Genomic DNA, 15494 nt, shown 5'->3' on the forward strand with positions numbered 1-15494 from the left:
GAATGAATTTATATCTGAGATTGTTAGTGGCTGTATCCACTAAGAGGGTTAAAGTAGTGAAAAATTATTGTCCCCCTGGGACCCATTATCCCATTTCATTCAGTGAATATTATATATGCTACTCATTTGAACGTAGAAAATTTGTCGATCCGTGAAGATCCGGGGTAGGATAGGTCTTCAGCATCCCATGCTTGCCGTAAAAGGCGACTATGCTTGTCTTAAGAGGCGACTAACGGGGTCGGGTGGTCATGCTCGCTGACATGGTTGATGAATGGCAGTGTATCCCAAAAGCGTGGATCGATGCTCATGATTTCAATCACTGGATTGTCTCATTTATTTACAGACCGCCGTCATATAGATGGAATATTACTGAGTGCGGCGTTAAACAAGAAAGAAAGAAAGAAAGAATATTTGTCATTTTAATTTTGGCTAAACATGCGGACAATCGCCAGCGACTAACAGGTTGGTGTAAATCCTGCTGTGATCATTGCTAGGATCCATGCTGGGATCCATGCTGTGGTCCATGCAGGTAGCAAAGGTACTGTGAGTCCCCATGGTCCCTAGTATGGTGATCTCCCTTCAGTGGCTGGCGATCAATAGCCATGCCAGTTTGTATCATGTGTTGTTGCTACACAATGTGATTTGTTTATGTATACAGTATTTGATTTAAGAGATTCATACATATTTACATTTTCCAAAGAATCATAATTTCATACCATATGGACTTCTTATCATGATTATATTCATCAAAGCACATAATAATAAGTATTCATATTTATTTGATTTTAATATACACTTTAAATAAATTTACAATAATGGTCTTGAAAAGGAACATATTTATTTCAAAGGAACCTCTTCAAAAGTTGGAAAATAATAATTGTATTCGGAACACGTTTATTGTAGTGAAATGATATTTAAAATAAAACGGCGCTCATTCAGACATTTGTGTCGAATTTGTTATGAGTTATCAACTTTTAAATCCCATATTTTATCTCCACAAACCAGATGTTGTCATTATTAACGGTTTTGACAGGTTTTCTCCACTGTAGTGACACACCTACCTGACCGTGTGATGGGAACGTTACCCGGTCAACTGCATCCTTGACATCGGCCCTTTCATGTTCCGGTCATGCTGCATATCTTCATCACGGTCAAGAGTCGGCTCAGCACTGGTCACTTAGGTCCTGTTCTTCCCCGGAATCGCCACAGGGGTAGTTTAATACTTAGACGGCAGAGATTGATGGCCACCTCGGCGAGCAATTGGGGCTTCACATTCTGACTTTAGCTTGTCACTACATACAGACAATAAAACAGGTAATTTGGAGGACATTTCTGAGTTTGACTCTTGAGTGACAAAAATGATGTCCGAAACAATTCCCTATTTTCACTTGTACACAATGTTCCCGTGCCTTTGCATGTGTTCGTGACGGGTGCCACCGGTGGGGCAGGCTACGTTCACCTTTTCGCGAACACATTGTATCATCACTGTTTGATAGTGATTCATAAACACATGCTCATGATATAGTTGGAATTCTACAATCGAGATTTCTTATGAATATGGAGAGGGTTGTGTCGCTTTTGTTGCCAAAACAATAGGGACAACTGCATAGGAAGTGAACCCATTTTAAAGCAGAGAGCATGTGCGAATCATTTTAAACAAATTGTAATATTCATTCATGTCTTGTTGCATGCGTGGACAAATTAAACTGATTTGAAACCCAGCTTCATATATCAAGTTACAAAAGCCCCCGTGGGGATGCGGGATAAAACATGTCCCGGTATCGCTTTGCAGGTCGTAAGAAGCGATTAATAGAATGGGTGATCTGGTTGGTTGATGACGTGTCAAGGTACCCGGACGGCGTGGCTCGTTGCTCATAATATCAACCACTGGGTTGTCTTGTCGACTCGATCACTTACAAGCCGCCGTGGTGTATCGGGAATATATCTGAGTGCGGCGTCGAACAACAAAAACAGAACCACACACACAGACGCACGCACGCACACACGCACGCACGCACACAGCCACACACGCATAGCTACACACACATACATTGTGTAAAGCCCAGTTCTGGTGTCACCCGCCGTGATATTGCTGGAATATTGCTAACAGCGGTGAGTAAACCATACTCACTCATTCACTCCACATATTGATGGCAACTTCAAAGATCAGAGAAGAACTTGCTTTGCCAAGAGTGACAATGACTATATTTTACTTTTACTCCTCTTGGCTCGACTAAGACGTGTAGAAAATGACATGGTGTTTTGGGTCAATGCCAGGTTATGGAAAGGAATTTCAAGGACACTGACTGTGTGCTGGTGCTACACATTACAGGACGATTTACATTTATGGCCATCTTGTCAGTCAAGGAGACAAGCACAATCTTGATTATCCCTTTTTGATTCATGTTGAGCGTTATTGCTGGCAATATACTCTTCGGACGATAGACACTGTCGAGGGTTTGGACATTATCTGGTTAGGACACCCCAGCCCAAGTCACCAACTTAATCTTTATTGGTGTAGTGTGGTTCTATTCGGTTCATGATTTGTATTATTTTTCTAATATTTTCTTCATAGTGGAATAGTTGTCTTTTTCAATCTTACTCGAATACTGTATCTATATACTAGTGTAATACCACTTTAAGTGAACACGGACACAGTATGTTTATTTTCAGAATAATAATTTTGAGGAAAAACATTCATAGATTAAGTCGAATGCGTGCAATATGAGTTATGTGTGAAAAAGGGGTGGACTGGGTTTTACGAACTAAATGAACTATATGCCCGTGGTGCATTGTGTATTGTCATGAGCTCATAAGTTATTGACGCTTTTTGTAGGTGAAACATCTTTGAACCCGTTGGATGAATCGTGTAACTGCCAGCAAGTGACGTCATACTTAGAGAATAGTCTAAAATCTGGACCAGACAATCCAGTGTTTGATATCATGCGCATCGATCCACGCAATTGGGATACGATGACATGCATCAACCATGTCAGCTAGCCTGACCACCCGATCCCGATAGTCGCCTTTTACGGCAAGCATGGGTTGCTGAAGACTCATTCTACCCCGGATCTTAACGGGTCACGGATGTTATATTAGATCTATAAAGAGCCCTGAACAGGCATATACATGGTTCTCCCGTTTCGTCCATCAAATTACTTTAATGTGAACATCATTATTGCTAACATTATGCAACACAACATTATACACATTATTTAAGTCTTTAAGGATAATTCAAATATTTGAAAATATTTAATACGAAAGTGATTGAGTTAAAAATAAACGTCGCAGCGGCATTATTTCAGCTATATAGCGACCTTTAATACTAAAAAGGCTTTTGGCAAGTAAACTCAACATATCAACTTTGCAGATTTTAATACTTTGTCACTAATTCTTGTATTTTTTGTACTGAGTGAATTAAGTTTGTTCCGAGCAATGCTTCTTTTCAATATAACATACTTTGGTTATATGTGCCATTCCATTAAATGGTAATATTTTGAAAATTATATAAATGAATTGGCAGAAAAAGTAGACTTGCCTTGTTCTCCAGGTGCCCAACTTTCCCCAGAAATAACGCAGCTATTTTTACTAATGTTTACGGATGATGTAATCCTTAAGTCGGACACTATTTCTGGCACGGGTGGCCCAGTCGTCTAAAGTGCTGCGATTCGCTGTGCAGAGTTGCGTCCATTGGGCACGTCGCAAACTTACGATTGTGGGTTCGAATCCCGGTTCGCCCCGTTATATTTCTAGGTTTGTCAGCACCATACCCGTGCTCGTGGGTTTCACCGAAGTCGTCAACGTCTGAGACCTGCATCACTTCGGGCTTTCCTCCCACATTAAGCTGACACGCCGTGATATAACTGGAATACTGTTAAAAGCGGCGTTAAACCCAACACACTCACTCGTGCACGTGATGGATTAGGAAGATATCACATATATAGAGGTTATCACGCGAGTGTGTTTGGGGATGGTAAATATCCTGCATTAGGAATAAACATTGTATTTAGCGAGCCTTGGCGAGCTAAATACATAGTGTTTATTCCTAATACAGGATATTTACCATCCCCAAACACACAAGCGTGATAACCTCTTTATCATATAATGTCATTCTTTAATTCTGTGCTTTAAAATCGCTTTCCCTCTCTCACAAACATTACCGAAACATTGCGAGTTTTCCTGGAATGCGCGCATTAATATTTATTACGTCACAGGGTAAGTGATATGTCAGTAGGACTGTGACAGTAGCCAATATAGTTCCAACTGAAATCTGTTTCATATACAGTGGCGAAGCAACTTATACGCAAAACAACAGTTGTTTTTAATTGCCTTTCGTGGCAATCCATCGGTCTGTCCGCTAGAGTAACTGCCCTTTGTCAAAGGGAAGCTACTCTAACCCTAGTCTATGAGTCACGGCCACGGTCAGACGTTGTTGACAGTCGGTCTGTCCTTTCATAACGTTAAGAAGTGTAGTCAGATGTACACACAGCGACAAATCGAAACAAGGTAACAGTTCAAACATATTTCGGCCGAATCCAACCATTTTGATTTGTGGAGAAGGTTTCAAGCCACAGAGATCTACAAGCACAGATATGGCTACTGATCCCGCTTGGCTAGGCCTCGTGCCCTCGCAAAATTGTTTCGAAATTTACATCTCCAAAGTTGCCAAAACTTATAAAATGCCTTAGCTACGTCACGGTTAGACACTGATTTTCAGTATATTAGACTGTTCTTTTGATAATGATAGCAATTATCCCTGTAGTTTATCCAGATTCACGATGGTTAATTCTGACTCGATCGCCGAATGACGAGGGCGACGCCATGTTTGTTTATAAACAGTGAAAGTAGTCCTACTTGACCTTTGGTATTTGCATCTCTATCCGCATATGACCCCAACGGATATCGTTTTTATCCGTTGGCTTTATCCTGCCGAGAAACCTACCCATTATATGATAAATTTATCTACATGTAAACGTTGTATAAGATATTAGTACAATCTGTTGTGTATGCCAACTTGTAACATGTTTTTCACCCCAAAAGTGTTAACAATTTACTATTATTGGAGGCTAGCCTTGGAAAAAATAATTGGGTTTCAAATTTGAAATTATTATTATGTAAAAAAGGATTTGGTTTTTTTTGGGAAGACCAGACTATTTGCATTATTTGCATTATTTTCCTTTGTCCCGGATTTTTTGGTTAAATCAAAATATGTGTATGAACAGGATTGGCGTGCTTCCCTATCTCTTGGCTCCGAAACGTTTCCTACCTATTTTAGACGTTGAACCATATATTAGTTGTATCACTATAAATACATTTCGTGTGGCTTTGGAAAGGTCGATATGTGGCTCACGTCGTCTGAAAATAGAAACTGGTCGATACATGGGGATGTCAAGAAACCACAGAATATGTGAAACGTGTTCCTGTGGATTTGTTTAAAGTTAATATCAGTGAGTGAGTGAGTGAGTATGGTTTTATGCCGCTTTTAGCAATATTCCAGCAATATCACGGCGGGGCACACCAGAAATGGGCTTACCACATTGTATCCATGTCGGGAATCGAACCCGGGTCTTCGGCGTGACGAGCGAATACTTTAACCACTAGGCTACGCGACCGCCCCTAAGTTAATATCAATTAGGAGATAAACATACTGTGTTTTCAATGTAGAGCTGGGTTACCTGTAGTTTTAACCGCGCTAACTTGAATTTGGAACCGAACGCGCAGCATGTTGTAATAACCGCATCTGTGCATTTTGTGACCTGTAATTGCAGATATAATTATTTAAATATGCCTACCGACAATGACTGAAAATAGTACAATTCTATGAATATTGGCTTCCGCGGTGATGCGTCTGTCAAACCAGCTGTTTCAATCAGAGGGGGTTTATTCTGATGTAATAGCCTCTGATTGACCTATCAGAATCGAGTGAATTCCAAATTCATGGTAGAATTTAAATTGATACATAGTGCATATGAACACTTGCGGCAATTGTATGTTCCCAAATCTTTCATATATTTCCTAGTTTACATAACTTCATCGCTGTGAACAACCCCCAAAACCAAAATTTTCTCAGCTAGTAATATGCAATTGACTCTGAAAGACATTCAACAGGTCCCTCTTCTCCCTTTGTCCATTTTGTGGCATATGCTTCGACAGCATCCATAATGATATTAAATCACCAGACCTTGTCTCTATGATCAGTCAGAAACCCACCAGTCCTTATTCATCGGCTTTTACGTCATGATTGGAAATTAGGGTGGACGGAAATACGAAATTTTGAGATACCTTTGAATTTAAAGACTCGACAATAATCTCCTCTTTAACAAAGTATCTCGTCCTTAGTACTGACTGCAATTGGTATTTCATAATGACATATGCAAATAGTTTTGCGAAAAGGGCAAAAATGCCGATTTCAATATTGCTGCCGTGGCGATCATGTTTAAAATCGAATCGGAATTCTGTAAACATTTGCGACAACACAGCTGTATAAACATACACAGAATGCATGCCCTTGTGCTCGCCTAAAGAGCAGATGGTTCCAAAATCTACGTCTGAAAAAGGTGTATCATCACAATTTTATAGTGATTCATACACATATGCATATATATTGTCGGAATCGTACAATATTTTAATGTTATTCCGCATACTACATACTGATATCAATTTTCATAATAATACTGACAATTTAGCTGAGCAATTTGCAATTTATGAAACAAGTGATTCACCTATCACCTGTCACGTTACAACTATTTAACATCGTTGCGCCAGGTCATGGTATAGAGGTTAGAGGTTTAGAGGTTATCAAGACGATGTAAGTTGAGAGAAATACCTAAATGCACACATGAAATGATTTCATTCAACATGTTATGTTTGACGGTTTTTTAAATTTGGTGCATTTTATCTAAAAATGCAAAATTCTGTTATTTATACCTTTATTCAAATCGTCACGGTGTACCCATTCCCCATACAGCTCAAGTAACAACACTATTACTGACTGGGGCAGGTTTGGAACATTAACGCAGGGTCTGTGAGACTAACTTTGAAACCCTACAAAACACAATATTGTGACTGAATAAAAGCGACAAGATTCATTTTCATAACCATAAGAAGTAACTGCAGATACAATCTAGTGACATATGTATACATGTATTACATTTCTACCTACATGGTAGGTAGATTATGGCTATATGTGTATACAATGAACCCTCGTTAGCCCGGACCCCGTTAGGTCCCCTAAACCATCAAAGTTGGGAACGTCAGCATGCAAGTAATGGGCATACATACCCAGGATTCGTTAATCCGGACATTTGTTGATCCGGACGATTTCACTCGGAACGTAGTGTCGGGATTAAAGAGGTTTCAGTGTATATGCACACATCCGACCTAAACATTTCCTATTTACCAAAAATACAAAGAGATGTAAAAGAGTAGCTAAAAATAAGATACAAATATTTTAAGCAATCCAAATTTCTTTCTTTGAAATTCAAGTATTGCCTGTTGCGAATACAATAACGATGTTGTTCACTAACTGCATTTGAATGATATACGTTATTTGGGTAGACTTGGTTTGATTTAAAAATGTTTTATTTACACAGAGTAAGAAAGTTTTGGTACAAGTTATATCAACTTAAACCGTTCACTTGTGAGATAAAATCCATTTGTCCTCATAAGGGGGTCACTTAAGGACAACGTCCAACGCCTCGGAAAGATGAACTCTTCACACATACACGCGCCATTAAAACCACTTTCTCTTTGTCTCATAAATATGTGCCATCATAAAGAGATTATCACTAGATACCTTGTCATCGTGACCTTGACATACACCCTGAATGGCATTTGCATCAAAGGCTACAAAGGACTGGATGTTGAGGTGGAATCTCTATAAATATAAAGGAAGGCTGCTTCTTTCCATTAACCATCCTGACTCTCACACAGAACGGTTCTGCTCGCAACTTTCTTCCTTCAGCCATGAATTCTTCAGTTTTGATTGTTGTCCTTGTCGCCGTCTTTGCTGCAACAGCGTCAGCTCAAGGTAAATATATATTAGCATTTAAGGTTGTATAACTATACGGCTGTAAAATGCATGGGAGTGTGTGCTGCAATGTCATTGCGTGTGAATACTTTTTCTTGATGCGTAACCTTTTACAACGACAACGTACCATTCCGTTTGGCACAATGAATACCACACTTATGCTACATTAACTTTAATTAATATTTGTAAGAAGAACTTCGATGTAGATAAACAGAAGCACATTGCAGAGTGACGTCATTAAACTGCTAGAGTTCACGTAGGGAGAGAGCGCTACGGAAAAATACTGATAACTTTTGTATTTTACAATGCCCCAATGGACATAATGTGTTTAAATTTGCGGGTTTCATTGAGTATTCATGCATAATGTTTATCTCCTAGTTTTCAATGTCAGTGACTTGTAATGTTTAAGATAGGTGAAAGGAGCATTTAACCACACTCACACACCTTACATTACATGTATATCATATTGCCGAGTCCCAGCACAGCTGAAATACTGCCGATTTGACTTTAAATTTTAACTCACTCACTCATGTTAACTATGACGTAATTAACTATGTGGTACTGGCTGGTGTTTCTGTATGGCTGTTCCTGTCAATTATGTCAAGTAGTTCCTGTTTGACCTAGGACATTGTGGTGGCAGAGGGGTATCGGTCCTTCAACTGCCAGTTCCGGGTTCAAATCTCCCAGTACGATCCCTGGTCTATCGTCACAATACCAGTGTTGTGGATTTAATCAAGGACTATAACGTCTCCAGCTGACATGACATTGAGTTTTCCTAACACTCATCCTGCTGTGATTTATCTGAATTTCCAAACAACGTTAAACCATACCACTCACTCACTGCATGAACTTCTCCCATCTGTTACAGGACTTGGAGCACTGCTGGCCTTGAGTGGAGGTTTGGGTGGTATGGGTAGCCCGTTTGGTGGCGCAGGTGGAGCAGGTGGTGCAGGTGGCGCTGGCGGGATGGGAGGAATGTTTGGCAATTCAGGTAATCATAGGGGTTGTATATGGAAGCAATAGAACGATTCTCAAAGACAGGAAGAGCTGAAGTAACACATGACGATAGAATGTCTTCTGCACATTGCGCCTAACACAGCAAAACCAGCAACCTGTGTTTAGTATACAATGGCGCTACAATTATCACGATACTGAAAACCTCGTTTTAAGATTAAGCCGAGCTTGGATTGACTCGACGACTACCTCTAAATCTAGCAGTTACATTTGTACAGGGGTACTGCATGAAAGAACAGTACAGCTCCGATCTGACATCGATGGGCGTGATATATTCATCTAGAAAAAGTACTTCCCCGCCATTTCATTATTATTGCAACTATCCATCCATGACATTAACTTTATTTCGAGAAATGGCTAAGGTACCTGTTACTAGGTCACATCACGTGACTTCTAAGAGAGAAAGCAATTGAAAAGAGTATCAACACAGCTACCATCATGTCGTTAGCTCATCGCCTTCGCTTTCTATATGTGTATTTCACATTGTACTAAAAAAACAAATAATTTTCGTGACACAAATGTACAGGATATATTTTAACGTATCGTGTTCACTTTGCATCTGACAGGTCTCAGCCAACAGCTGCTTCAATGCCGAATCCTGAGCCGAATCTTCCCGATGGAAATGTGAAGGTGCCCTGGGAATTCTGGAAATACTACAATGGCAATCATTCATCATAAATTGTCAAACATGTAAAATTGATTAATCATTTATCAATAAACAAGGTATTCGATAACACCTGGTGTGTTTGCTCTTTATTCTCTTTGATGAGGAGTACAGGTTAGAAGTGATTCCCAACAACTATGCCTGCCGTACGAGACGACTCAATAGATCGGGGCGTCAGGCTCCATGGCGTGGTAGACTGCGTATCTTGGAAAACCGACGGTGTGAATGTTGTTCATTGTATCTGGTCTGGTTCAATTCTTCAGCTTAATGTGAGAGGAAAGGCTAAACTGACACACGCCTTTGACGTTTATCGTTGTGTCAAACCAACAAGCACGTGTAAGGTGCTGACAAAACCATGGAACATAATCAGGGCGAATCTGGTACTTGTACCTGCGATAATCGGACAACGGTAGGCATGGAACACACTCAACATCATTGACGTGTAGCGCTTTAAAAATCTGAGCCACAAGAACACACCATAGTCTAGCTGTCCAACTTGAGTCCAACAAGTTGTCACCGGTCTTACCCATGTCCGACATAATATAATAAAATAATATTGCAGAAATACAAAACATTAACATTCAACAGTTATTAAACAATGTTACATGAACACATTCAACACACACTGCAATTTTAGCATGACCCCTGCACCTAACTGTGTTCTGCTTGTGGTGAAAGTAGTAAATTGTCCATATTTTTAACCACCTGGTCGCCTGATCGTCCGGTAATATCAATACTTAATGTAAATGTTTTCAGTGTTTAGTACGGAATCACTCTTAGCAACTAGGATTGTTACTTTGAAGCAATGTACGTTTAGGATTTACAGAAAAGTAGCGAAAAGAAAGGTAATCCTGTGACTCAAGATATCACATTCAAGAAATGTTTATACTTGCATGGTACCTTCAAGTAGGCATTGGTGAAATACTTTCCTAAATACAGATTTGAAGAGTTCCGGTAAAGTTGTGCCCATCTTATGCTAGAGACACCCGAAAGTCTAAAGGTAGTGTAATATAGAGTGCCACTGTAACTACACAAAGTCTATTTCGGGTATCAAATATCTCCGTTACTCTGATCCTGACTGCCAGTCGTAAACAATCCTGTATATTTCGGGTATCAGTTATCCCGGTTACTCTGATCCTGACTGCCAGTCGTAAACAATCCTTTATATTTCGGGTATCAAATATCCCCGTTACTCTGATCCTGACTGCCAGTCGTAAACAATCCTGTATATTTCGGGTATCAAATATCCCCGTTACTCTGATCCTGACTGCCAGTCGTAAACAATCCTGTATATTTCGGGTGTCAAATATCCCCGTTAGTCTGATCCTGACTGCCAGTCATAAACAATCCTGTATATTTCGGGTATCAAATATCCCCGTTACTCTGATCGTGACTGCCAGTCGTAAACAATCCTGGATATTTCGGGTATCAAATACCCCCGTTACTCTTATCCTGACTGCCAGTCAGAATGAATCTTGTATATTTCGGGTATCAAATATCCCCGTTACTCTGATCCTGACTGCCAGTCGTAAACAATCCTGTATATTTCGGGTATGAAATATCCCCGTTACTCTTATCCTGACTGCCAGTCAGAATGAATCTTGTATATTTCGGGTATCAAATTTCACGGCTACTCTTATCCTGACTGCCAGTCAGAATGAATCTTGTATATTTCGGGTATCAAATACCACCCGTTACTCTGATCCTGACTGCCAGTCGTGATCAATCAGGAATATATCGGGCATCAAATACCACCCGTTACCTTGATCCTGACTGCCAGTCGTGATCAATCAGGAATATTTCGGGTATCAAATATCACCCGTTACTTTGATCCTGACTACCAGTCTTAATCAATCATGTATATCTCGGGTATCAAATACCACCCGTTACTTTGATCCTGACTACCAGTCGTAATCAATAATGTATATTTCGGGTATCAAATACCACCCGTTACTTTCATCCTGACTACCAGTCGTAATCAATCATGTATATTTCGGGTATCAAATACCACCCGTTACTCTGATCCTGACTACCAGTCGTAATCAATCATGTAAATTTCGGGTAGCCCAGCCGCTATAGCAGTCGTGTATCATGTTGGATTTCATTGCGAACATGGACAAAATGAGTAAAACACGTTTCTGTTGCCCCCGTCCTGATAATAATATTATTGCTAAAAGCAGCGTAAAACCGTACTCACAATGAGTTATCAACGCTATGTCACATTTTCAATAAATATGTTGGCGAACTTTTTAATATTCACAATGTGGATAAGCGTGATATTCACATATTTATGCGAACAACACACACTGATTGTTTAACCGTAAATAAAGCTTACGTAATGCCACGTTTTGCCGTGGGTGTGTTGCAGGTATGACCGACATTTGGTTGAATTTCTTTCGTTGTATTGACATTGATCTGAGCGTCCCACCGTTTTTGCATAAAATGTCGTATATATATTTTGATTATGGGTTTAAAATCACTGTGCCGCGCAGAACGAGAGACTGTGGCTGGAGATGGCTCGGCTGCAGCAGAGGCTTTACAGGGACCTGCAAATAGAAGATGGGAATGGGAAAGTTAGCAAACACACATTATTGAGTGTTTCGTGAATGTTTGCAGTGATTGGTTGAGAAGATGTTAGAAACATCGAAACTAATTTAACTCTTTCAAAACGACACATAGGACAATTTAGGCATACGGCCGGTGTTTTACACTACTATCTTCTGATCTGATATCCCCAGTGATGAAAACTGATGAAGACTGGACCAGCGACAAGATTCATTTTCATAACCATAAGAAGTAACTGCAGATACAGTCTAGTGACATATGTATACATGTATTACATTTCTACCTACATGGTAGGTAGAATATGGCTATATGTGTATACAATGAACCCTCGTTAACCCGGACCCCGTTAGTTCCCCTAAACCATCAAAGTTGGGAACGTCAGCATGCAAGTAATGGGCATACATACCAAGGAATCGTTAATCCGGACATTTGTTGATCCGGACGATTTCACTCAGAACGTAGTGTCCGGATTAAAGAGGTTTCAGTGTATATGCACACATCCGACCTAAATTCCCATTTGCCATAAATATATAGAGATGTAAAACTGTAGCTAAAAATAAGATACAAATATTTTAAGCAATCCAAATTTCTTTCTTTGAAATTCAAGTATTGCCTGCTGCGAATACAATAACGATGTTGTTCACTAACTGCATTTGAATGATATACTTTATTAGGGTAGATTTGGTTTGATTTGAAAATGTTTTATTTACACAGAGTAAGAAAGTTTTGGTACAAGTTATATCAACTAAAACCGTTCACTTGTGAGATGTAATCCATTTGTCCTCATAAGGAGGTCGCCTAAGGACAACGTCCAACGCCTCGGAAAGATGAACTCTTCACACATACACGCGCCATTAAAACCACTTTCTCTTTGTCTCATAAATATGTGCCATCATAAAGAGATTATCACTAGATACCTTGTCATTGTGACCTTGACATACACCCTGAATGTCATTTGCATCAAAGGCTACAAAGGACTTGATGTTGAGGTGGAATCTCTATAAATATAAAGGAAGGCTGCTTCTTTCCATTAACCATCCTGACTCTCACACAGAAAGGTTCTGCTCGCAACTTTCTTCCTTCAACCATGAATTCTTCAGTTTTGATTGTTGTCCTTGTCGCCGTCTTTGCTGCAACAGCGTCAGCTCAAGGTAAATATGTATTAGGATTTAAGGTTGTATTACTATATGGCTGTAAAATGTATGGGAGTGTGTGCTGCAATGTCATTGCGTATGAATACTTTTTCTTGATGCGTAACCTTTTTCAACGACAACGTTCCATTCTGTTTGGCACAATACCACACTAATGCTACATTAACTTTAATTAATATTTGTAAGAAGAACTTCGATCTGAAATACTGCCGATTTGACTTTACATTTTAACTCACTCACTCATGTTCACGATGAAGTAAGAACCGTGAAGATCCGGGGTAGAAAAGGTCTTCAGCAACCCATGCTTGCCGTAAAAGGTGACTATGCTTGTCGTAAAAGGCGACTCACGGGTACGGGTGGTCAGGCTCGCTGACTTGGTTGATGCATGTCATCGATCCAATTGCGTTGATCGATGCTCATGATATTAATCACTGGATTGTCTGGTCCAGACTCAAATATTTACAGACCGCCGTCATATAGCTGGAATATTGCTGAGTGCGGCGTTAAACAACAAACCAACCAACCAACCAACCAACTAATTAACCATGTGGTACTGGCTGGTGTTTCTGTATGGCTGTTTCTGTCAATTATGTCAAGTAGTTCCTGTTTAACCTAGGACATTGTGGTGGCAGAGTGGTATCGGTCCTTCAACTGCCAGTTCCGGGTTCAAATCTCCCATTATGATCCCTGGTCTATCGTCACAATACCAGTGTTGTGGATTTAATCAAGGACTATAACGTCTCCAGCTGACATGACATTGAGTTTTCCTAACACTCATCCTGCTGTGATTTATCTGAATTTCCAAACAACGTTAAACCATACCACTCACTCACTGCATGAACTTCTCCCATCTGTTACAGGACTTGGAGCACTGCTGGCCTTGAGTGGAGGTTTGGGTGGTATGGGTAGCCCGTTTGGTGGCGCAGGTGGAGCAGGTGGTGCAGGTGGCGCTGGCGGGATGGGAGGAATGTTTGGCAATTCAGGTAATCATAGGGGTTGTACATGGAAGCAATAGAACGATTCTCAAAGACAGGAAGAGCTGTTAGAGCAACTAACAACCTGTTTTTAGTATACAATGGCGCTTAAATTAGCACGATACTGAAAACCTCGTTTTAAGATTAAGCCGAGCTTGGATTGACTCGACGACTACCTCTAAATTTAGCAATTACATTTGTACAGGAGTACCGCCTGAAAGAACAGTACAGCTCCGATCTAACATCGATGGGCGTGATATATTCATCTAAAAAAAGTACTTCCCCACCATTTCATTATTATTGCAACTATCCATCCATGACATTAACTTTCTTTCGAGAAATGGCTAAGGTACCTGTTACTAGGTCACATCACGTGACTTCCAGGAGAGAAAGCAATTGAAAAGAGTATCAACACAGCTACCATCATGTCGTTAGCTCATCGCCTTCGTTTTCTATATGTGTATTTCACATTGTACTAAAAAAAACAAATAATTTTCGTGACAAAAATGTACAGGATATATTTTAACGTATCGTGTTCCCTTTGTATCTGACAGGTCTCAGCCAACAGCTGCTTCAATGCCGACTCCTGAGCCGAATCTTCCCGATGGAAATGTGAATGTGTCCATGGGAATTCTGGAAATACTACAATGGCAATAATTCATCATAAATTGCCAAACATGTAAAATTGATTAATTATTTATCAATAAACAAGGTATTCAATAACAACTAATGTGTTTGCTCTTTATTCTCTTTTATGAGGAGTACAGGTTAGAAGTGATTCCCAACAACTATGCCTGCCGTACGAGGCGACTCAATAGATCGGGTGGTCAGGCTCCATGGCGTGGTAGACTGCGTATCTTGGAAAACCGACGGCGTGATTGCTGTTCATTGTATCTGGTCTGGTGCAGTTCTTCAGCTTAATGTGGGAGGAAAGGCTAAACTGACACGTGTCTTTGTAACGTTTACCGCTTTGGTGAAACCCATGAAAGATAATCAGGTCGAATCTGGTATTCGAACACCCGACCATTGGTTACTGACATGGGACGCTGCATTAGACACTGGCCCTCCCATGTCCTTTTTCTCTCTTTAGAGCGAGG

General features: G+C 40.1%; 2 protein-coding genes across 2 annotated transcripts; both read left to right on the top strand.

Annotated features, from left to right (window-relative positions):
* Positions 1 to 7876: 7876 nt before the first annotated feature.
* LOC124146696 (uncharacterized PE-PGRS family protein PE_PGRS20-like) lies at positions 7877 to 9772 on the top strand. The gene is made up of 3 exons (XM_048391850.1): positions 7877 to 8029; positions 8898 to 9020; positions 9610 to 9772. Exons 1-3 carry the CDS (start codon positions 7966 to 7968, stop codon positions 9669 to 9671), a joined length of 249 nt encoding a protein of 82 aa, XP_048247807.1. The 5' UTR covers positions 7877 to 7965; the 3' UTR covers positions 9672 to 9772.
* Positions 9773 to 13270: 3498 nt separating this feature from the next.
* Positions 13271 to 15116, top strand: LOC124146703 (uncharacterized PE-PGRS family protein PE_PGRS20-like). The gene is made up of 3 exons (XM_048391851.1): positions 13271 to 13423; positions 14284 to 14406; positions 14952 to 15116. Exons 1-3 carry the CDS (start codon positions 13360 to 13362, stop codon positions 15011 to 15013), a joined length of 249 nt encoding a protein of 82 aa, XP_048247808.1. The 5' UTR covers positions 13271 to 13359; the 3' UTR covers positions 15014 to 15116.
* The last annotated feature ends 378 nt before the right edge of the window (positions 15117 to 15494 follow it).

Source organism: Haliotis rufescens, unplaced genomic scaffold, assembly GCF_023055435.1.
Source record: "Haliotis rufescens isolate VD_foot unplaced genomic scaffold, xgHalRufe1.0.p SCAF_10, whole genome shotgun sequence".
Taxonomy (NCBI): Eukaryota; Metazoa; Mollusca; class Gastropoda; order Lepetellida; family Haliotidae; genus Haliotis; species Haliotis rufescens.

What these genes read in the sequence shown, in the direction of transcription:
- LOC124146696 (XM_048391850.1), top strand. Translation starts at nt 7,966, where the DNA reads ATGAATTCTTCAGTTTTGATTGTTGTCCTTGTCGCCGTCTTTGCTGCA. An exon ending in TGCAACAGCGTCAGCTCAAG is followed by an intron (nt 8,030 to 8,897) that starts GTAAATATATAT and finishes CATCTGTTACAG; the next exon opens with GACTTGGAGCACTGCTGGCC. An exon ending in AGGAATGTTTGGCAATTCAG is followed by an intron (nt 9,021 to 9,609) that starts GTAATCATAGGG and finishes TGCATCTGACAG; the next exon opens with GTCTCAGCCAACAGCTGCTT.
- LOC124146703 (XM_048391851.1), top strand. Translation starts at nt 13,360, where the DNA reads ATGAATTCTTCAGTTTTGATTGTTGTCCTTGTCGCCGTCTTTGCTGCA. An exon ending in TGCAACAGCGTCAGCTCAAG is followed by an intron (nt 13,424 to 14,283) that starts GTAAATATGTAT and finishes CATCTGTTACAG; the next exon opens with GACTTGGAGCACTGCTGGCC. An exon ending in AGGAATGTTTGGCAATTCAG is followed by an intron (nt 14,407 to 14,951) that starts GTAATCATAGGG and finishes TGTATCTGACAG; the next exon opens with GTCTCAGCCAACAGCTGCTT.